The 24,967-nt window shown below is 49.5% G+C and overlaps 1 protein-coding gene across 1 annotated transcript in view; it reads left to right on the forward strand.

The window, feature by feature from the left end:
• Positions 1-24,967, forward strand: part of LOC123770365 (putative neural-cadherin 2) — a 776,166-nt gene that overhangs the window by 467,228 nt on the left and 283,971 nt on the right. Inside the window, 2 exon segments of the mRNA XM_069339955.1 lie at positions 10,768-10,932; positions 20,304-20,441. Of these exon segments, the coding sequence (XP_069196056.1) occupies positions 10,768-10,932; positions 20,304-20,441 (303 nt within the window).

Below are 24,967 nucleotides of genomic sequence, written 5' to 3' on the forward strand. Positions count from 1 at the left end.
CCAGGGCAATTATCTTAGAGAAAGAAGTCACGTCTGCAATCATCATCATTCTAAGGATCACCATCTGTGCCACAGCCACAGATATCATCCCAAGGGTCATCATCTGTGCTACAGAAACAGGTATCATCCCAAGGGTCATCATCATTGCCACAGCCACAGATAACCTCCGGCCCCGGCGCGTCACTGTTTTAACCGTGACATATGATGGTGTTTTGTCTTCAGAATTATTGCGGTCTTTTGTCTCTGACATGTTGCTTCGTGGTGTGGGGCGCATGCTGTCTCATGCTGTGGGGCGCATGCTGCATGCTGTCTCATGGTGTGGGGCGCATGCTGTCTCATGGTGTGGGGCGCATGCTGTCTCATGGTGTGGGGCGCATGCTGCATGCTGTCTCATGGTGTGGGGCGCATGCTGCATGCTGTCTCATGGTGTGGGGCGCATGCTGTCTCATGGTGTGGGGCGCATGCTGTCTCATGGTGTGGGGCGCATGCTGTCTCATGGTGTGGGGCGCATGCTGTCTCATGGTGTGGGGCGCATGCTGTCTCATGGTGTGGGGAGCATGCGGTCTCATGGTGTGGGGCGCATGCTGTCTCATGGTGTGGGGCGCATGTTGTCTCATGGTGTGGGGCGCATGCTGTCTCATGGTGTGGCGCGCATGCTGTCTCATGGTGTGGGGCGCATGCTGTCTCATGGTGTGGGGCGCATGCTGTCTCATGGTGTGGGGCGCATGCTGTCTCATGGTGTGGGGCGCATGCTGTCTCATGGTGTGGGGCGAATGCTGTCTCATGGTGTGGGGAGCATGCTGTCTCATGGTGTGGGGAGCATGCTGTCTCATGGTGTGGGGCGCATGCTGTCTCATGGTGTGGGGCGCATGCTGTCTCATGGTGTGGGGCGCATGCTGTCTCATGGTGTAGGGAGCATGCTGTCTCATGGTGTAGGGAGCATGCTGTCTCATGGTGTGGGGAGCATGCTGTATCATGGTGTGGGGCGCATGTTGTCTCATGGTGTGGGGAGCATGCTGTCTCATGGTGTGGGGCGCATGCTGTCTCATGGTGTAGGGAGCATGCTGTCTCATGGTGTGGGGCGCATGCTGTCTCATGGTGTGGGGCGCATGTTGTCTCATGGTGTGGGGAGCATGCTGTCTCATGGTGTGGGGAGCATGCTGTCTCATGGTGTGGGGCGCATGCTGTCTCATGGTGTAGGGAGCATGCTGTCTCATGGTGTGTGGCGCATGTTGTCTCATGGTGTGGGGAGCATGCTGTCTCATGGTGTGGGGCGCATGCTGTCTCATGGTGTGGGGCGCATGCTGTCTCATGGTGTAGGGAGCATGCTGTCTCATGGTGTGGGGAGCATGCTGTCTCATGGTGTGGGGCGCATGCTGTCTCATGGTGTGGGGCGCATGCTGTCTCATGGTGTGGGGCGCATGCTGTCTCATGGTGTGGGGCGCATGCTGTCTCATGGTGTGGGGAGCATGCTGTCTCATGGTGTGGGCAGCATGCTGTCTCATGGTGTGGGGCGCATGCTGTCTCATGGTGTGGGGCGCATGCTGTCTCATGGTGTAGGGAGCATGCTGTCTCATGGTGTGGGGAGCATGCTGTCTCATGGTGTGGGGCGCATGCTATCTCATGGTGTGGGGCGCATGCTGTCTCATGGTGTGGGGAGCATGCTGTCTCATGGTGTAAGGAGCATGCTGTCTCATGGTGTGGGGCGCATGCTGTCTCATGGTGTGGGGCGCATGCTGTCTCATGGTGTAGGGAGCATGCTGTCTCATGGTGTGGGGCGCATGTTGTCTCATGGTGTGGGGCGCATGCTGTCTCATGGTGTGGGGCGCATGCTGTCTCATGGTGTGGGGCGCATGCTGTCTCATGGTGTGGGGCGCATGCTGTCTCATGGTGTGGGGCGCATGCTGTCTCATGGTGTGGGGCGCATGCTGTCTCATGGTGTGGGGCGCATGCTGTCTCATGGTGTGGGGCAAATGCTGTCTCATGGTGTGGGGAGCATGCTGTCTCATGGTGTGGGGAGCATGCTGTCTCATGGTGTGGGGCGCATGCTGTCTCATGGTGTGGGGCGCATGCTGTCTCATGGTGTGGGGCGAATGCTGTCTCATGGTGTAGGGAGCATGCTGTCTCATGGTGTAGGGAGCATGCTGTCTCATGGTGTGGGGAGCATGCTGTATCATGGTGTGGGGCGCATGTTGTCTCATGGTGTGGGGAGCATGCTGTCTCATGGTGTGGGGCGCATGCTGTCTCATGGTGTAGGAAGCATGCTGTCTCATGGTGTGGGGCGCATGCTGTCTCATGGTGTGGGGCGCATGTTGTCTCATGGTGTGGGGAGCATGCTGTCTCATGGTGTGGGGCGCATGCTGTCTCATGGTGTGGGGCGCATGCTGTCTCATGGTGTAGGGAGCATGCTGTCTCATGGTGTGGGGAGCATGCTGTCTCATGGTGTGGGGCGCATGCTGTCTCATGGTGTGGGGCGCATGCTGTCTCATGGTGTGGGGAGCATGCTGTCTCATGGTGTGGGGAGCATGCTGTCTCATGGTGTGGGGCGCATGCTGTCTCATGGTGTGGGGCGCATGCTGTCTCATGGTGTAGGGAGCATGCTGTCTCATGGTGTGGGGAGCATGCTGTCTCATGGTGTGGGGCGCATGCTGTCTCATGGTGTGGGGCGCATGCTGTCTCATGGTGTGGGGAGCATGCTGTCTCATGGTGTGGGGAGCATGCTGTCTCATGGTGTGGGGCGCATGCTGTCTCATGGTGTGGGGAGCATGCTGTCTCATGGTGTGGGGCGCATGCTGTCTCATGGTGTGGGGAGCATGCTGTCTCATGGTGTGGGGCGCATGCTGTCTCATGGTGTGGGGCGCATGCTGTCTCATGGTGTGGGGAGCATCCTGTCTCATGGTGTGGGGCGCATGTTGTCTCATGGTGTGGGGAGCATGCTGCATGCTGTCTCATGGTGTGGGGCGCATGCTGTCTCATGGTGTGGGGCGAATGCTGTCTCATGGTGTGGGGAGCATGCTGTCTCATGGTGTGGGGCGCATGCTGTCTCATGGTGTGGGGAGCATGCTGTTTCATGGTTTGGGGAGCATGCTGTCTCATGGTGTGGGGCGCATGCCGTCTCATGGTGTAGGGCGCATGCTGTCTCATGGTGTGGGGCGCATGCTGTCCCATGGTGTTGGGCGCATGCTGTCTCATGGTGTGGGGAGCATGCTGTCTCATGGTGTGGGGAGCATGCTGTCTCATGGTGTGGCGCGCATGCTGTTTCATGGTGTGGGGCGCATGCTGTCTCATGGTGTGGGGAGCATGCTGTCTCATGGTGTGGGGAGCATGCTGTCTCATGGTGTGGCGCGCATGCTGTTTCATGGTGTGGGGCGCATGCTGTCTCATGGTGTGGGGAGCATGCTGTCTCATGGTGTGGGGAGCATGCTGTCTCATGGTGTGGGGAGCATGCTGTCTCATGGTGTGGGGAGCATGCTGTCTCATGGTGTGGGGCGCATGCTGTCTCATGGTGCGGGGAGCATGCTGTCTCATGGTGTGGGGAGCATGCTGTCTCATGGTGTGGGGCGCATGCTGTCTCATGGTGTGGGAAGCATGCTGTTTCATGGTGTGGGGAGCATGCTGTCTCATGGTGTGGGGCGCATGCTGTCTCATGGTGTAGGGCGCATGCTGTCTCATGGTGTGAGGCGCATGCTGTCTCATGGTGTGGGGAGCATGCTGTCTCATGGTGTGGGGCGCATGCTGTCTCATGGTGTGGGGCGCATGCTGTCTCATGGTGTGGGGCGCATGCTGTCTCATGGTGTGGGGCGCATGCTGTCTCATGGTGTGGGGAGCATGCTGTCTCATGGTGTGGCGCGCATGCTGTCTCATGGTGTGGGGAGCATGTTGTCTCATGGTGTGGGGAGCATGCTGTTTCATGGTGTGGGGAACATGCTGTCTCATGGTGTGGGGCGCATGCTGTCTCATGGTGTGGGGAGCATGCTGTTTTAGGGTGTGGGGCGCATGCTGTTTCATGGTGTGGTGCGCATGGTGTGGTGCGCATGCTGTTTCATGTTGTGGTGCGCATGCTGTTTCATGGTGTGGGGAGCATGCTGTCTCATGGTGTGGGGAGCATGCTGTTTTAGGGTGTGGGGCGCATGCTGTTTCATGGTGTGGTGAGCATGTTGTCTCATGGTGTGGCGCGCATGTTGTCTCATGCTGTGGGGAGCATGCTGTCTCATGGTGTGGGGCGCATGCTGTCTCATGGTGTGGGGAGCATGCTGTTTTAGGGTGTGGGGCGCATGCTGTTTCATGGTGTGGTGCGCATGGTGTGGTGCGCATGCTGTCTCATGGTGTGGGGAGCATGCTGTCTCATGGTGTGGGGAGCATGCTGTCTCATGGTGTGGGGAGCATGCTGTCTCATGGTGTGGGGCGCATGCTGTCTCATGGTGTGGGGAGCATGCTGTTTTAGGGTGTGGGGCGCATGCTGTTTCATGGTGTGGTGCGCATGGTGTGGTGCGCATGCTGTCTCATGGTGTGGGGAGCATGCTGTCTCATGGTGTGGGGAGCATGCTGTTTTAGGGTGTGGGGCGCATGCTGTTTCATGGTGTGGTGCGCATGGTGTAGTGCGCATGCTGTTTCATGGTGTGGTGCGCATGCTGTTTCATGGTGTGGTGCGCATGCTGTTTTATTTTGTGGGGCGCATGCTGTTTCATGGTGTGCGAATTATGCTATTTAATAGTGCGGGGCGCATGTATCTTCACGGCATGCGGCGCATGTATTTTTATGATCTGTGCGGCAGTTTCAGCCTCGTGTGTGCTCCTGCCCTCGGCACCTGGGCGCCCACACATCTGTACTTCATCACTGATTTATCAAATTAAAAATATTTTTAATTATTTTTAACTGATGTAGCTAAATCTTTGACCTTTTTTCAAACAATAACGAATTTAAAAAATTTTAAATAAAAAAAAATAAAAAAATACATTTTCTTAATTTAGAACAAAAATTTTATTAATTTACCTGACGCATTCTGATTAGCATAATCCAAAACCGGATGTATTTTCTTCCACAAATATTTTTTAGTGTTGTATAAAATGTTATCGCGGCAGATCATCCGGCATAAATTCATTAGATTTCACAGGTAAACAATAAAACAAATATATTTCACTTATTTATTATAATAAGCATATCAGTATATTTCCTGATTTGTATAATAAACCAGGAAATTCCTGCTCATATTATATGTACATTTTTATAGTGAAGTCAATGACCTGAAACGTGAAAGTAACTCTGACATATAAGCACGATAATCGCCTCCAACTTATACACGAACATGTAAGTTATTTGTTTGCATCCTTCCCTTACTGACTGTTATTACCCCGACCATCCTTACTGCTACCAGACCATCCTTACTGCTACTAGACCATCCTTACTGCTACTAGAGCACTCATACCGCCACCAGACCATCCTTACTGCTACCAGACCATCCTTACTGCTACCAGACCATCCTTACTGCTACCAGACCATCCTTACTGCTACCAGACCATCCTTACTGCTACCAGACCATCCTTACTGCTACCAGACCATCCTTACTGCTACCAGACCATCCTTACTGCTACTAGAGCACTCATACCGCCACCAGACCATCCTTACTGCTACCAGACCATCCACACTGCCACCAGACCATCCACACTGCCACCAGACCATCCTTACTGCTACCAGACCATCCTTACTGCTACCAGACCATCCTTACTGCTACTAGAGCACTCATACCGCCACCAGACCATCCTTACTGCTACCAGACCATCCTTACTGCCACCAGACCATCCTTACTGCTACCAGACCATCCTTACTGCTACCAGACCATCCATACTGCCACCAGACCATCCTTACTGCTACCAGACCATCCTTACTGCTACCAGACCATCCTTACTGCTACCAGACCATCCTTACTGCCACCAGACCATCCTTACTGCTACCAGACCATCCTTACTGCTACCAGACCATCCTTACTGCTACCAGACCATCCTCACTGCTACTAGAGCACTCATACCGCCACCAGACCATCCACTCTGCCACCAGACCATCCTTACTGCTACCAGACCATCCTCACTGCTACTAGAGCACTCATACCGCCACCAGACCATCCACTCTGCCACCAGACCATCCTTACTGCTACCAGACCATCCTCACTGCTATTAGAGCACTCATACCGCCACCAGACCATCCACTCTGCCACCAGACCATCCACACTGCCACCAGACCATCCTTACTGCTACTAGAGCACTCATACCGCCACCAGACCATCCACTCTGCCACCAGACTATCCACACTGCCACCAGACCATCCTTACTGCTACTAGAGCACTCATACCGCCACCAGACCGTCCACTCTGCCACCAGACCATCCACTTTGCCACCAGACCATCCTTACTGCTACTAGAGCACTCATACCGCCACCAGACCATCCACTCTGCCACCAGACCATCCACTCTGCCACCAGACCATCCACTCTGCCACCAGACCATCCTTACTGCTACTAGACCACTCATACCGCCACCAGACCATCCACTCTGCCACCAGACCATCCTTGCTGCTACCAGACCATCCTTACTGCTACTAGAGCACTCATACCGCCACCAGACCATCCACTCTGCCACCAGACTATCCACACTGCCACCAGACCATCCTTACTGCTACTAGAGCACTCATACCGCCACCAGACCGTCCACTCTGCCACCAGACCATCCACTTTGCCACCAGACCATCCTTACTGCTACTAGAGCACTCATACCGCCACCAGACCATCCACTCTGCCACCAGACCATCCACTCTGCCACCAGACCATCCTTACTGCTACTAGACCACTCATACCGCCACCAGACCATCCACTCTGCCACCAGACCATCCACTCTGCCACCAGACCATCCTTACTGCTACTAGACCACTCATACCGCCACCAGACCATCCACTCTGCCACCAGACCATCCTTACTGCTACTAGACCACTCATACCGCCACCAGACCATCCACTCTGCCACCAGACCATCCTTACTGCTACTAGAGCACTCATACCGCCACCAGACCATCCACTCTGCCACCAGACCATCCACTCTGCCACCATACCATCCTTACTGCTACTAGAGCACTCATACCGCCACCAGACCATCCACTCTGCCACCAGACCATCCACTCTGCCACCAGACCATCCACACTGCCACCAGACCATCCACACTGCCACCATACCATCCTTACTGCCACCAGACCATCCTTACCGCCACCAGACCATCCTTACTGCCACCAGACCATCCTTACTGCCACCAGACCATCCACACTGCCACCAGACCATCCACACTGCCACCAGACCATCCACTCTGCCACCAGACCATCCACACTGCCACCAGACCATCCACACTGCCACCAGACCATCCACTCTGCCACCAGACCATCCTTACTGCCACCAGACCATCCACACTGCCACCATACCATCCTTACTGCCACCAGACCATCCTTACCGCCACCAGACCATCCACACTGCCACCAGACTATCCACACTGCCACCAGACCATCCACTCTGCCACCAGACCATCCACACTGCCACCAGACCATCCACACTGCCACCAGACCATCCACACTGCCACCAGACCATCCACACTGCCACCAGACCATCCACACTGCCACCAGACCATCCACTCTGCCACCAGACCATCCACACTGCCACCAGACCATCCACACTGCCACCAGACCATCCACTCTGCCACCAGACCATCCACACTGCCACCAGACCATCCACACTGCCACCAGACCATCCACTCTGCCACCAGACCATCCACACTGCCACCAGACCATCCACACTGCCACCAGACCATCCACTCTGCCACCAGACCATCCACACTGCCACCAGACCATCCACACTGCCACCAGACCATCCACACTGCCACCAGACCATCCACACTGCCACCAGACCATCCACTCTGCCACCAGACCATCCACTCTGCCACCAGACCATCCACACTGCCACCACACCATCCACACTGCCACCAGACCATCCACACTGCCACCAGACCATCCACACTGCCACCAGACCATCCACACTGCCACTAGAACATACTCATTGAGACCAGACGATCCTTACATTAATTCTGGCCAAGAGCAGTTTGAGACCAAGTCATTCAGCCTGGCAGCCTCAGCCAGGCAGCCACAGCCAGGCAGCCTCAGCCAGGCAGCCTCAGCCAGGCAGCCTCAGCCAGGCAGCCTCAGCCAGGCAGCCTCAGCCAGGCAGCCTCAGGCAGGCAGCCACAGCCAGGCAGCCTCAGCCAGGCAGCCACAGCCAGGCAGCCACAGCCAGGCAGCCTCAGCCAGGCAGCCTCAGCCGGCCTGTCACAGCCAGGCAGCCTCAGCCAGGCAGCCTCAGCCAGGCAGCCTCAGCCAGGCAGCCACAGCTTGGTCAGGTGAATAAAGAGTCAAGATAGTCATATGTGTAGTAATAAAGGCTGGCATGTGTTCAGTGAGCTAAGCTAGTGAGACCAGTAGTAAACAAAGATGGTCACATGGGCAATGAATGTTGATGTTCGTGTAGAGTGAGTAATGATGGTCAGTTTGTATTGAGTAAAGTTCTTTAAGTGCGTTGTGTAGTGGAACCTGGATATTTCACCCCATCCTTGCTGAATACGTAATGCAATCTGGCCAGTTTTGCATGTATATTACACATATAGGTTGATATATTGATATTATATTTTTTTCAATTCTTTAGATTGTTGAATTGAATTAATGCGATATTTAGGTGCACTAGAGCAGGGGAAACCCGAAAAGCCATATTTTACAATTAAAGAGAGTAAATTCCGAATAAAAACTTCTGACCGATCAGAGAGAGCTCTGTATGGTTTGGCCAATCAACGCATGCAATTACTCTGCTTAACCAATAGGAGAGCATCACGGGATACAGAGGCACACGTATCAGGGGCTCACGGCCACCAGTCAAGAATTAGCAGGCACGTGTGAAGGACGCTACGGGTTGCTGCTGTTTAACTGACATTTGGTAGGGGCAATAAGGAGGATGGTGAACTGAAAGGTGGTTAATGCCTGTCGAGCTTCATTAGTTCAGATACAAGGTCTTCTTAGTGAAAGTATTAGTGGAAGCTGAGGACAACATGGTCTGAGAATGTTATGATGCAGTGGTCAGGGGCGACCTGGTCCCTCATCTCCCCTCGGTGTCTCGGTTATTATCTAGTTTTCTTTCTCGGGTCCTGTAAAAATTTCGTTCCTCAGAAATAAAGAAATGTTCTCATAATTTTCCAGAGTGTTATATAGCCATACTAGCTTAGCTATACGCCTTACCTAAGAGTGAACCTGAACACAGGAAATATAAGAATTCCTGATTAACCAGTTATAACTAAGAGACCGTGACGCAAGTCTGGTCAGATCTCACAAGTGTACACCATACAAAGTGTACTGCTCACTTTTTGCTTTATATGATCAAAAGGTCTACTTAACTTATCTTTTAGGTCTCTTCCGTTAAATTCAATCTCCTCCCTTAAGGTCAATGCCCTCCCTTAAGATCAATGCCCTCCCTTAAGATCAGAGAACTCACCCTTAAGGTCAGAGTGTGCTCTCCTGTGTTGCCTAAATTGCTGTAGAACCATCAATATAAAGTCATCTTAATGTGTCCTTGTGTGATGGTGAGTAAAGATGGTCTGGTGTGATGGAGAGTAAAGATGGTCTGGTGTGATGGTGAGTAAAGATTGTCTGGTGTGAATGAGAATAAAGATGGTCTGGTGTGATGGTGAGTAAAGATGGTCTGGTGTGATGGTGAGTAAAGATGGTCCGGTGTGATGGTGAGTAAAGACGGTCTGGTGTGATGGTGAGTAAAGATGGTCTGGTGTGAATGAGAATAAAGATGGTCTGGTGTGATGGTGAGTAAAGACGGTCTGGTGTGATGGTGAGTAAAGATGGTCCGGTGTGATGGTGAGTAAAGATGGTCTGGTGTGAATAAGAGTAAAGATGGTCTGGTGTGATGGTGAGTAAAGATGGTCTGGTGTGATGGTGAGTAAAGATGGTCTGGTGTGATGGAGAGTAAAGATGGTCTGGTGTGATGGTGAGTAAAGATGGTCTGGTGTGATGGAGAGTAAAGATGGTCTGGTGTCATGGTGAGTAAAGATGGTCTGGTGTCATGGAGAGTAAAGATGGTCTGGTGTGATGGAGAGTAACGATGGTCTAGTGTGATGGTGAGTAAAGATGGTCTGGTGTGATGGTGAGTAAAGATGGTCTGGTGTGATAGTGAGTAAAGATGGTCTGGTGGGTAGTGAGAAAGGTGGTTTGACCTATAATGAGTTATTATTTTAACATCAGTTATTCTGCAACATGTGAGAAGGTACACAGTAACAGTGTATAATATGTGAACAAATAAATCATTCATTTAAGAAACATGATTGATTTGGCTGTCATACAGGTGGAAAAAATATTATAAAACTCATTATCCTTAAATTTAATTTAAACATATAAAAAAAACAGAAGTGCAAGAAAACAACGTATTACATTTTTGAGGGTTGATACATTCGACTCAGATTGTAGCCAATAGCAGAAGACCCATGTTCTCGGGTTGACTTCGGTCTCACTATGACGCCATGAGACATAAAGGTCGAGCACTCTTCGTTAGACGCTGTTGTTCTTCAATACAAGTTTCCATGTTGCTTTCAAGCAAACTAGAATTAGTATGCCTTCCCCTGAGTGACTCCTCTGCCTACTCTTTGTAACACAAATTGAAGCAGATCATCTCCCTCTCCCTCTGTCTGTCCTAGCACGAGCTTGTGGTGGAGGCGCGGGCTGGGGAGGCCAGGAGCCAGGCGCGGGTGGTAGTGCGTGTGGTCGACCAGAACGACCACGCCCCCGTCTTCCCCAGGGCGCTCCATGAGACCCAGATCACCGAGGAGGACGACAGACATCTACCTAAGGTCATCCTCAAAGTAAGTAGAACATGGTCCTGTCTTGGTACTCACGCGGGGGAACCTCCATTGTCTCTCTTTCTCTCTCTCTCTCAGAGAGAGAGAGGGAGAGAGAGAGAGAGAGAGAGAGAGAGAGAGAGAGAGAGAGAGAGAGAGAGAGAGAGAGAGAGAGAGAGAGAGAAAGAGTGAACATGTGAGCGACAGTCCTCAGTGGAGTGATGACCACAACGTTCTTGCCTTCAACTGTCAATTTAGTAAACTACCCACACTATTCTTGCAATGTTTCAACAGTCTGTGAAGTGAGTTGAGTACACCGTTGTTCCACAGTCTCAACAGCGTGTGGAGAGAGTTGAGAACACCGTTATTTAGTGTTTTAACTGTCAGAGTATTCGGCGGTGTGAGCGTGAAACAGGACCAAGTTGCCGTACTAATACTGTCGTCATCACCAGCGCAGTGAACCTCTCTCACACAACCTAAACTAAGAAGACACTATCAAATATTGAGCGTCTTTACAGTCCTCGACCTGAAATTATTACTCACACAAATACACAACTTCTTAGGAGTACATATCCTCGCTATGTAATGTTTATATCAACAAAAACCATCATATATATATGTAGAACAAGAAAAATATATTTGAAAAAATATCACCACTCATTTGAAAATCAAATGCAAATGCTGTGTGTTTCAGAGCAGCCGCCGTGTCCCAAGTGTGCCAGACAGATCTATCACGCCCGCTCATCCTGGGGGAGGAACTGGACCTGACAGCCAGCTGGTTTTATTATGAATGGAGGAGGGGGACAAGCACCTGGTGGAGGTGGAGGACAAGCACCTGGTGGAGGTGGAGGACAAGCACCTGGTGGAGGTGGAGGACAAGCACCTTGTGGAGGTGGAGGACAAGCACCTGGTGGAGGTGGAGGACAAGCACCTGGTGGAGGTGGAGGGCAAGCACCTTGTGGAGGTGGAGGACAAGCACCTTGTGGAGGTGGAGGACAAGCACCTTGTGGAGGTGGAGGACAAGCACCTTGTGGAGGTGGAGGACAAGCACCTTGTGGGGGTGGAGGACAAGCACCTGGTGGAGGTGGAGGACAAGCACCTGGTGGAGGTGGAGGACAAGCACCTTGTGGAGGTGGAGGACAAGCACCTTGTGGAGGTGGAGGACAAGCACCTTGTGGAGGTGGAGGACAAGCACCTTGTGGAGGTGGAGGACAAGCACCTTGTGGAGGTGGAGGACAAGCACCTTGTGGAGGTGGAGGACAAGCACCTTGTGGAGGTGGAGGACAAGCACCTGGTGGAAGTGGAGGACAAGCACCTGGTGGAGGTGGAGGACAAGCACCTTGTGGAGGTGGAGGACAAGCACCTTGTGGAGGTGGAGGACAAGCACCTTGTGGAGGTGGAGGACAAGCACCTGGTGGAAGTGGAGGACAAGCACCTGGTGGAGGTGGAGGACAAGCACCTTGTGGAGGTGGAGGACAAGCACCTTGTGGAGGTGGAGGACAAGCACCTTGTGGAGGTGGAGGACAAGCACCTGGTGGAGGTGGAGGACAAGCACCTTCGGGAGGAGGAGGACAAATACCCTCTGGATCCCTAGGATACACCCCGTAGTAACTGTGTAACTCCTACGTACTTATTTACTGCTAGGTAATCAGGTGCATCAGGTGAAAGAAACTCTATCCTCTTCATTCTCCCTCGGACGGTAGAGCGACGGTCTCGCTTCATGCAGGTCGGTGTTCAATCCCGGACTGTCCAAGTGGTTGGACATCATTCCTTTCCTCCCCGTCCCATCCCAAATCCTTATCCTAATCCCTTCCCAGTGCTATATTGTCGTTATTGCTTGGCGCTTTCCCGACAGTTCCTTTCCCTTCATTCTCCCTCCGTCGAGAATCAAATCAGGGTCCATAGAATTACGACTCCATAGTGCTGTTCACTCGGCCGCGAGGCCCTGTGTGTGTGTGTGTGTGTGTGTGTGTGTGTGTGTGTGTGTGTGTGTGTGTGTGTGTCTTCACTCGTTTGTAACTCTGTTCTGGCTTAGTTGTGAGAACATTGAAGAAGTATACTAAGTCGCTTCAATATTTACTGGTCTGCAGGAATGTTTTTTGTGAGTGTTGCTAAATCCATTCACAGGTGTTCCTTGTGTACAGATGTCTGTTCATCGTGCACAGGTGTTCCTTGTGTACAGATGTCTGTTCATCGTGCACAGGTGTTCCTTGTGTACAGATGTCTGTTCATCGTGCACAGGTGTTCCTTGTGTACAGATGTCTGTTCCTTGTGTACAGATGTCTGTTCATCGTGCACAGGTGTTCCTTGTGTACAGGTGTCTATTCATCGTGCACAGGTGTTCCTTGCATACAAAACTCAGCTCTACAGGCACAGGTGTTCATTATATTTACTTGCGTGCTCTACAAAAGTTAGTCTGTCCCAATAGTTCCTATACATACAGATATACGTTTAAATGAGCATCCCCAAAACCACCTGCCTAAAACACGTTACAAATCTCACCAACATAACAACACATTAAAACAACACAAAGTACTAATAAAACTAGCATAACCATTGTTATGATCCCAGGTTAGCCGAAAAACGAGTCTCCCCTTTAAGAATTATTCTGTCAGGCCTGACCCGACTAGGAGGTCGGAGATTTACAGACATGAAGATTCATATATAAAAATAATTGGGTAAATTTTACAGAGAGTTTAAGAATATGGGAAGTGAATAAGAAAATAGATAAATGACTGGTTATGAGATGTGGATAATTTGCTGGAGGTGAGGCTCGCTTCGGGAGGGCTCTGACCCCACTTGAGTACCAAACATTGTGAGGGGGAAGCTGCGCTCCATTTGAGCTCCCGTTGGAGAGGATCCCCTGTTGGATATACCTTCAAGAGAAAGGAAGTGTGCAGACGTTCCAGTTGTGGAATCGAGCTGGGAACGTTGTGGTCTCAAGTCTTGGACGACAAGGAGAGTTTGTTAAGCCGCCCAGAGACATTATCGTGTGCCGTGGGAGCGCCCTGATCAGACTCATCAGAGGGAGAGCGCCCTTGACTAGACAATCTGTGGTAAGCACGATTTTAAGCCAGTTTATAGTGATTAGTTGTAGTTGGTCGTGTGCCCAGCGACAGTAGCAAATGTTTGTTGATAAGTTAGACATGTTTTGGTAAGGCAGGAAGCCTAAATAAGAGGACAGAGATGAGAGAGACAGCTGGAGGGACGAGCAGCACGTCCTCTCCCGTCGACTGCCTGAAGCCAACTGACTGACTGGCGGCGGAGGACCCTCCCAGAGTGAGAACCGCCTGGCCGGGCGGAGCATGGACCAGCCCAAACGGGGGAGTCCACTCTCACAGTATGTAGAGAGCAAATAGATGTTGGATGCAAACATATTGTATGGATTATTTCGTTTATGTGTTTAAGGGGAAACGTTTTTATTGGCGTGTCAATGGGTTGCAGGTTTGTCTGGAAAAAGTTGCTGAGTGGACTTCGAGCCAGTAGAGTGAGTTAGTGGCAGAGACTCCAAGACTGTTGAAGGAGTAGTGTACTCCGAGGAAGAGTAGCTCCCAGAGTGAAGAGTAGGAGCTCGAGCTGTGAGGAGAAGCAGTGAAGAGGAGTGTCATGTGCTTCTGTAATACCAGTAGTGGAAACTCCAGTGCTGTTCGAGGAAGACTTCATGGTGTAGCAGCCAGGAGCGCTGTGGAGGACCCTGGTAGAAGTGGTGAAGCATCACTGTTGCTCAAGGTGCAGCAGCCTGGAGGAGCTGCGGAGGGTCCTTGTAGATAAACACGAAAGAACCTGAAGATATCAGGGTAGTGAGCTTCCAGATGTGGAAGGGAAGTTCTGGTTGATTACTTGTAGGGAGTTGGTAGAGTGTTTGGTTGTCATTAGCGTGCAAGACACAGTGAACGGTGAGGGAATGTTTGCCATTTTTGTGCCAAGGAGTACTTGTACTGAAGTATAGAGTTACAGTCGTAGGCTGGATTACCTGCAGAGACATACATACATACATATGTGTTCTAGGACTGATAGGGTGATCGATTGATCATTATTGTATATCAAGGAACATTTATACTGATATTTATGTTATTGCAGCGATACGCTGATTTTCCTTGTACATGTTTATAGATATATATAACCTCTTGCTGATAGTGCAACATTGTGTTATAAGACTTGACCTACTTGAGGAGGTTGGTAGTATTAGGTGGTGAACCAGGAGATAGGATACCACTTGATAAGCTGATGATAGAGTTCTGATGGTGTTGGAGTGCAACCTGACTGAAATAGTATAGAGTGTAGGATTCATTATTATTATTGTGTGTGTGTATGTATTGTGTATGTGCTTTGTCCAGTAAATGTATTCAAATTTGCTGGTGTTTGATCTTGTCCTAGTGAGGCTTCCCAGGAAGTAGGAAAGAAGGAGAGAGAGAGAGATAAAGAACCAAGAACCACAGCCGTGTACAGGGTAGAACGGAATAACTAATAAGTTAAAGGGGATTGAGGAGATCATATCACAAAAGGAGAGAGTGGGGAGTCACAGCGGCTCGAGTGGGTGTGTGCACGTGACAACGAGGCTAAGTATTGGAGCCGCATCCCCTAAACGTGTGACGTTGAGCCCCTCTTCAAGAGCCAGAAGCGCCCAGGGTGATCTCCTGGTAAGGTATAAGCCCGCTACTGAGTTGTGGGTTGGGTTGTCCAGAAAGAAGGATCGACGACAACAACACCCAACCCAACCATATTAAATTGGAGGCCTGTCGAGTTCAACATTAAAACAACACAAAGAACTAACAAAGCCAACATAACCACACATTAAAACAACACAAAGAACTAACAAAACCAACATAACCACACATTAAAACTGTTACGTATCTCTAATCGGATACGTATATAAATTCATGATAATGAGTTGGCAATATCAGGAGACAGGAGGCCGGTTGTTCTGTACACGTCTAATACCTGTTAGGTTCGGGAAAGTAGAATTCCTGGACCTGTTCAGCTATGGGAGTTCCAGATGTCACTTTTAATTTTTGTATATTTGGTAATTTACAGTAATTAAGCATGCGGCATTGTAAATTATATTAATTGTAGAACCTATATTATTTTATTTGAATTCTTTGCAAGACCTCGTTTGGGTTACATAAGTTGAGTATTTAAGTCTCTTGTATATATAGGTACATTAATTGTGTCTAGAAGACAGTTTTCTTTTAATTACGTAACCATTTATTAAGTGATTGCCATCTGAAATTCTTTTTAATACTATATGTTTTGAGTATAAAAAAATATATCATAGTCTATATTAATGTTTGTTATGGTTTTAACCCCACCTGGTGAACACTGATTTATATGTTTTTTCTTTGTCTTGTGCCACATCATGGGACATGCTGGGACATCATAATTATATACCGTTTTCCCCTAGAGTATTAAAATTATACGGTGACTGATGTCTGAGCTGTGTGAACGGTAGGTAACAAAAACAACACAAAGAACTAACAAAACTAACATATCCACACATTAAAACAACGCAAAGTACTAACAAAACTAACATAGCCACACAGTAAAACAAACCAAAGTACTAACAAAACTATCATAGCCACACAGTAAAACAAACCAAAGTACTAACAAAACTAACATAGCCACACAGTAAAACAAACCAAAGTACTAACAAAGCTATCATAGCCACACAGTAAAACAAACCAAAGTACTAACAAAACTATCATAGCCACACAGTAAAACAAACCAAAGTACTAACAAAACTATCATAGCCACACAGTAAAACAAACCAAAGTACTAACAAAACTAACATAGCCACACAGTAAAACAAACCAAAGTACTAACAAAACTATCATAGCCACACAGTAAAACAAACCAAAGTACTAACAAAACTAACATAGCCACACAGTAAAACAAACCAAAGTACTAACTTAACCAAATGCATATTACCAACACAATTAAATTATAAAAAAAAAAATCACTGATGGAGATACGGTGCGAGTGATGAACACAAGCCCCTTGTTTACCAGACGCTCCAGGCTCCATATGGCTCTAAAAATGGCACTGTAAACAGCTGGTATTTTTCTCCCCTAAACGCTGGAAAACATTGCGCAGTTTGTGCGTGAGTGATGCGTCCACGATTTTTTGTTTTTGTTTTGCAGAAACGAACGTTTGCGTCAAAAGGCGGAGCTGCCATAAGGGTTCTCTAACGTGTAAAGTTGGCCTTTGATGTTACATGGTAGAGAGAGAAGCTATGATGATATTATGTTTATGGTGCTTGGCCAGCTTGGTGTTCTCACCTGGATGTGCTCACATAGGTGTTCTTAGTACATACAGATGCAGCATCAGTTATTGTCGAGACTGTCGTTGCTGGTGTCTCTCGTCTTACATAACCTCGTGAAGTCGTTTATTCAACTCTACCCATCTAGAAAGTCATATGGAAAAAGAGGATTTATCTCTTCTTCCTGCAATCACTCCATCTCATCTGTGTCTATAGCGTCAGCACTCGCCGTGTCGGCTTCTCCTGTTTCTCATTTTAATAGTTGTTACGTTGACGACCCAACCATACATCAGAAAGTAAAGAAACGACGACGTTTCGTTTCGTCTTAGACTATTTTCAAGCCATGATAATGGTCCAGGCCGGACCGAAACGTCGTCGCTCCTTCATTTTCTGATGTGTGGCTTGGTCACACATCAACGGCAGCAACGTTATTGTGCCTCATCGTCTGCAGCTGTCACTGTCCACTCTGTCCTGGCTTAGTTTCAGTTTCTCTCCTGGCAATCAGTTTCCTTCGATATATTGATTGTTATTATATAAGGTCTCTTCTTTCCTTCATTCAACGTGATGGGAGAGAGGTCCTTCAGCCGTCTACTGTAGTTGGATGTCTCAAGCAAATATCTATACTTTTTTCAAGAGCGAATATGTGCCTTTTAGATGGAGGCTTTAGGCAAGAGCTGTATACTCAAGGGTTGGTCTTATGTAAGTTTATATGCCTTCTGAAACCCTAAAGGCTATATGAACATTTACCTGTTTTGTGTGTGCTGCAAACGCTAGTTTATTAATATATTCCTCTGGCGCCAGGTTGGTCTTATATATTCCACAAACATTCATATTTTCTACTTCCATGACTCTTAATTTTAACCTGTTATGTCCTTGGGGGTCTTCTCTCCCTCGCTTCTTTCCTCATTGCTTTGCATTAGTTCAGATTGAAGTCTAACAGCCATGTTTACGACAACTTTTAAAGGAAATTCATGAATCTATGTAGTGTCCTGCTGTCATCTTAGTTTCTTATTCATCCCATCAGCTTTGCATCTTACGCAAACATATATATATAAATGCTCCAATTTCCTCTCAGGCTATTGAAATTAATCGGAACTAGATTTGATCCCAGTACCGTTACCTGCGGAAGGAATTCTATTCCCGGGTTGGACAGAAATGGTTGGGCACGTTTAATTTCATCTAATACACATATTCACCAAGCAGTAAATAGGTACCCGAGAGTTAGGCAATTGTTGTGGGGTTGCATCATGGGAAGGAATCAGTAGTCAGACATTGGGGGCCTCGAGATAAGCCTAAAGTGTATATATCCAAAGGCTTGCTGTCCCCGACAAAACGAATTATGGGTCCCGGGACCAAGTGCCGGTACCTGCGGCAGGTATCGTTACTAGGACCGCATCTAATACTGATTAATTTCATCTACCCGTCACAGGAAATAGAATCATTTACATCTCTGTCTGCACAAGATACAATGCTGGTGGGAAGAATTAGAAGCGAGGATGCCAGCGAGAGGTCAGAGGCGGAGTGCAACATCCTGCCGTTCACCTCTGGCTCTTACTCTCTCTTTCCTACCCTACAGGATCCCTCTCTCATCTATCCAATCACTTGTACATTTATATCAGCTTTGTTTTCAAGCTTTTACAGAAAAACTTTTAAGGGTGTCGGTGTTAAACGCTTTCTGACAGTTAAAGAAAACACAGTCAGTCCTCTTCCCCTCCGCCCGCTTTTCTCTCTCTTCTGTTTTATAATGATCATTTCTGCAAGTTTTTATATTTACTTTTTTACAAAATCTATTTTCGCTAAAGCTTTAATTGTGCTTAGTGTCAAAGCATATTATTTCTAAGTACTTCATAAGTCATGGTCTTGTGAGGCTCTCCAGTATCTGCAGGAAGTAGAAACACTGGTCTCTAGTCTGCCGGCTCCCCTAGCTCTCTTTTTTTATATACGGACTTCATTTCATGTTTTCTATATATTTAGCAGTTCGTTATCAATTGATTGTGGAAGAGTGTTGCAAAGCTCTGTCTTAGAATCATATCTGCATCTATAAGGATATATTGTGAGATTTCATCTTATCGCATGGCTTTAGTCTCTCACAGCTCCTCCAGTACTCTTCTCGCCTCCTCTGTCATCATCTCACAGCTCCTCCAGTACTCTTCTCGCCTCCTCTGTCATCATCTCACAGCTCCTCCAGTACTCTTCTCGCCTCCTCTGTCATCATCTCACAGCTCCTCCAGTACTCTTCTCGCCTCCTCTGTCATCATCTCACAGCTCCTCCAGTACTCTTCTCGCCTCCTCTGTCATCATCTCAATTTTGTTCCGTCTTTCATTGCATAAGTTCTCCAGACACACTGGGTGTTCTGGATAACTTAGAAATGCTTTCTGGAATTCCTCATCATACACCTCAGTATTTATCATTGTGAGCGTTTGCCTTGGATGCACAGTGATGCAGATAGCATCATCTGCTCCTCCTGTCATACCGAAATACCCATTCCCGTCTCTCTTACAGTTGTTCTGGTTCTCTCTTGCTCTGTTCTCTCAATCGTTTCTAATTTCTTCTTACTCTTGCTTATGCTCTTATGCCTCTCCTCGAGAGGCAGTGGGTAATTTTGTGCTTGTATATTTGGAATCATGTAGAGAGTCATAGATTTGCTGTCAACTTTCATGCGTTTTTTCAACGGTTCACTCCATTATTGCCTGTGTTGATTAATATTTGAGTTCTCTCTCTCGTAGCGTTCTCTCTACGAATTTTCAGGCTTTCTTTCCTGAGTTTTCTGCGATATCATGGATTCCAGGACTTCCATGCAGCGATTACTCAATCCCAGGGACAGTTCAGGTTCAATATTTGTGATGACTTCCTCGTTTTATGTAAAGATTAGGATTAGTATAGCTTTAAGGTAATCTCTTTTGCTCTTGTTCTACCTTAAGGGCTGAATCAGAGGGCTCATCTCTGCTGTCTTTGCTAGCTATTTTTTCTCCTCTCCCTCCCCGTCCCAAGTTGTATAGTGTTGCCCACCGTGTCTATTCTCCCATGAATAGTCTTACAAAGTCGTGCTTTGCTGTCAAGATGATGGCTGAATGAGAGAGAGCAACAGCGAGAGAGAACGTGAATATAGATAAGCAGCCTTCTACCTTCCACCTACAGCGAGTGCGGGCGGTGGACGGCGACGCTGGCCGCTACGGTCAGCTCACCTACAGTGTGGAAGGAGACGGCATCTTCCACAACGGGACGCGCTCCTGCTTCGCCGTCGACGCCGCCACTGGCACCGTCCAGCTGCTGAGAGTAAGTCCAAGACAACTTAGTCTGACACAGACACTTTAATTATTGACACTATTTTTGCCAACATCGTAAACAACGTCTCTTCTTTGATTTAAAAATTTTCAGATTTTTTTTTTCAGGTTAGTTACCTGGCATAGAGTAACATAGATCTTTACCTATACTTCTCAGCCATTGCTAAAAGAAAATTTATTACATTAAATTTGTAGTAAATTAAAAGAAAAATGTTTTTATTAATCCAGAGGTATATATATATATTTTCTTTGCTTTTTCTTGCAACATTATTTATGAACTATCTACGACCAACAATGCACTGCGAGTTCTTACACCGATAATTTTTTTCGCAACACTTCTCATAAATTCTCTTTAGAGTCTGAGGCAGCTTTTGCTACTGCTCACTTCCCGACTCTTCATCCCCGACGGTATCCCGACTTCATCCCCGACGGTATCCCGACTTCATCCCCGACGGTATCCCAACTCTTTATCCCCGACGGTATCCCGACTTCATCCCCGACGGTATCCCAACTCTTTATCCCCGACGGTATCCCGACTCTTCATCCCCGACGGTATCCCAACTCTTTATCCCCGACGGTATCCCGACTCTTCATCCCCGACGGTATCCCGACTCTTCATCCCCGACGATATCCCGACTCTTCATCCCCAACGGTATCCCGACTCTTCATCCCCGACGGTATCCCGACTCTTCATCCACGACGGTATCCCGACTTCATCCCCGACGGTATCCCAACTCTTTATCCCCGACGATATCCCGACTCTTCATCCCCGACGGTATCCCGACTCTTCATCCCCGACGGTATCCCGACTCTTCATCCCCGACGGTATCCCGACTCTTCATCCCCGACGGTATCCCGACTCTTCATCCCCGACGGTATCCCAACTCTTTATCCCCGACGATATCCCGACTCTTCATCCCCGACAGTATACCGACTCTCCATCCCCGACGATATCCCGACTCTTCATCCCCGACGATATCCGACTCTTCATCCCCGACGATATCCCGACTCTTCATACCCGACGATATCCCGACTCTTCATCCCCGACGGTATCCCAACTCTTTATCCCCGACGATATCCCGACTCTTCATCCACGACGGTACCCCGACTCTTCATCCTCGACGGTACCCCGACTCTTCATCCCCGACGATATCCCGACTCTTCATACCCGACGATATCCCGACTCTTCATCCTCGACGGTACCCCGACTCTTCATCCTCGACGGTACCCCGACTCTTCATCCTCGACGGTACCCCGACTCTTCATCCTCGACGGTACCCCGACTCTTCATCCCCGACGGTACCCCGACTCTTCATCCTCGACGGTACCCCGACTCTTCATCCCCGACGGTACCCCGACTCTTCATCCCCGACGGTACCCCGACTCTTCATCCCCGACGGTACCCCGACTCTTCATCCCCGACGGTACCCCGACTCTTCATCCCCGACGGTACCCCGACTCTTCATCCTCGACGGTACCCCGACTCTTCATCCCCGACGGTACCCCGACTCTTCATCCCCGACGGTACCCCGACTCTTCATCCCCGACGGTACCCCGACTCTTCATCCCCGACGGTACCCCGACTCTTCATCCCCGACGGTACCCCGACTTTTCATCCCCGACGATCCCCCCGACTCTTCATCCCCGACGGTACCCCGACTCTTCATCCCCGACGGTACCCCGACTCTTCATCCCCGACGGTACCCCGACTCTTCATCCCCGACGGTACCCCGACTCTTCATTCCCGACGATATCCCGACTCTTCATCCCCGACGGTACCCCGACTCTTCATCCCCGACGGTACCCCGACTCTTCATCCCCGACGGTACCCCGACTCTTCATCCCCGACGGTACCCCGACTCTTCATCCCCGACGATATCCCGACTCTTCATCCCCGACGGTATCCCAACTCTTCATTCCCGACGATATCCCGACTCTTCATCCCCGACGGTACCCCGACTCTTCATCCCCGACGATATCCCGACTCTTCATCCCCGACGGTGTCCCAACTCTTCATTCCCGACGATATCCCGACTCTTCATCCCCGACGGTATCCCAACTCTTCATTCCCGACGATATCCCGACTCTTCATCCCCGACGGTACCCCGACTCTTCATCCCCGACGGTATCCCAACTCTTTATCCCCGACGATATCCCGACTCTTCATCCCCGACGGTACCCCGACTCTTCATCCTCGACGGTACCCCAAGTCTTCATCCACGACGATATCCCGTGTCCATCTTCCCTGGCAATATTGCCAACACGAGACACTCCATTTCCTCTCCAAAGGACCAACATAACACCAACATCTTCACTACTTTATAAGCGTAGCTCACCCCGGCGCCCCCCCCCCTCCTTTCTAAACCCATATCTTTCTTCGTTTGTACTGAAATAATAGTGAAAAACTGGCTTTTTCAGGAAGAGGGGGTCTCGGGGGTAATAGTAAATTATCGGTACATGAGCACGGACGAGACCAACAATTGTGTCCTTGTTGTGTCCAGGTTAGATGCGAAAGGACTCGACGCGTCGTGAGCACTTAACGCGCCTCGCCCTCATCCCTAGGGACCTGACCACAGTCCTTGAATTTCGTACACTCTTATCAAATTTTGGTACATTTCTTGCTGTTTCTTGCAAGTCGGGTCACCATATTTGCCTCTCAAATTGCCCCTGGAAAGTGGCTCATATTTTTCCATTCATCATACTGCAGTGTCCGCTCCGCTGTGGCTCTTCTCCTCTGTTGGGTTCTCTGAGTGGTTTATGCCAGGATCTCCCTGTGTGTTTCCCTTGTACATGTGCGGATCATTACTATTTAGGAAAGTTCAGAGGCAAGGTAAGGTAATTATCAGAACACCAGTACGATTATATAGAACTTAGAAGAAATACAGGGATAAGAATCTGGGAGAGGACGGAGGCAAGAAATCGTGCCCAATCATTTGGACGGTCGGGGATTGAACGGCGTCCTGCAAGAAGCTCTACTGTCCAGTCAAAGTGGTTGGGTAGTGCAGAGGCAAAATAACCTTACCTTTAATTGAAAGGAAAGACGAAAGCCAGTTGAAGATTCCACGAGTTACTTGACACCTCTAGTGGGTAAAACTGATAAGCTTGACTCTCAGACATTGCTCCATTAAGACAACTTTTCTTTTGTGAGAGGGGTAGGTGGGGGTGGGGTGAGTGAGGGAGGATGAGTTGTTAAAATCTGCTTTCCGGTCACGCTCCAGTCTCTCCGGTCACGCTCCAGTCTTTCCGGTCACGCTCCAGTCTTTCCGGTCACGCTCCAGTCTTTCCGGTCACGCTCCAGTCTTTCCGGTCACGCTCCAGTCTTTCCGGTCACGCTCCAGTCTTTCCGGTCACGCTCCAGTCTTTCCGGTCACGCTCCAGTCTCTCCGGTCACGCTCCAATCTTTCCGGTCACGCTCCAGTCTCTTCGGTCACGCTCCAGTCTTTCCGGTCACGCTCCAGTCTTTCCGGTCACGCTCCAGTCTTTCCGGTCACGCTCCAGTCTTTTCGGTCACGCTCCAGTTTTTCCAGTCACACTCCAGTCTTTCCGATCAAGCTCCAATCTTTCCGGTCACGCTCCAGATTTTCCGGTCACGCTCCAGTTTTTCCGGTCACGCTCCAGACTTTCCGGTCATGCTCCAGACTTTCCGGTCATGCTCCAGTCTTTCCGATCAAGCTCCAATCTTTCCGGTCACGCTCCAGATTTTCCGGTCACGCTCCAGTTTTTCTGGTCACGCTCCAGACTTTCCGGTCATGCTCCAGTCTTTCCGATCATGCTCCAGACTTTCCGGTTACCCTCCAGTCTCTCCGGTCACGCTCCAGTCTTTCCGATCATGCTCCAGACTTTCCGGTTACCCTCCAGTCTCTCCGGTCACGCTCCAGTCTTTCCGGTAACACTCTATGAAGTCTTTCCGGTCACGCTCCAGTCTTTCCGATCACGCTCTAGTCTTTCCGGTCACGCTCCAGACTCTCCGGTCACCCTTGAGCCTTTCCGGTCACGGTCATGGTCCAGTCTCTCCGGTCACGCTCCAGTCTTTCCGGTAACACTCTATGAAGTCTTTCCGGTCACACTCCAGTCTTTCCGATCACGCTCCAGTCTTTCCGGTCACGCTCCAGTCTTTTCGGTCACGCTCTAGACATTCCGGTCACCCTTGAGTCTTTCCGGTCACGGTCATGACTTTCCGGTTATGCTCAAGTCTTTCCGGTCAAGTTCTAGACTTTCCGGTCACTCTTCTGTCTTTCCGATCACGCTCCAGACTTTCCGGTCACCCTCCAGACTTTCCGGTCACCCGCCAGACTTTCCGGTCACGCTCCAGTCTTTCCAGTCACGCTCCATGATGTCTTTCAGGTCACGTTCTAGACTTTCCGGTCACGCTCCAGGTTTTCCGGTAACGTTTTTTACTTTCCGGTCACGCTCCAGACATTCCGGTCCCCCTTGAGTCTTTCCGATCATGCTCCAGTCTTTCCGGTCACGCTCCAGTCTTTCCGGTCACGCTCCAGACATTCCGGTCCCCCTTGAGTC

Source organism: Procambarus clarkii, chromosome 42 (genome assembly GCF_040958095.1).
Source record: "Procambarus clarkii isolate CNS0578487 chromosome 42, FALCON_Pclarkii_2.0, whole genome shotgun sequence".
In the NCBI taxonomy this organism is placed as follows: Eukaryota; Metazoa; Arthropoda; class Malacostraca; order Decapoda; family Cambaridae; genus Procambarus; species Procambarus clarkii.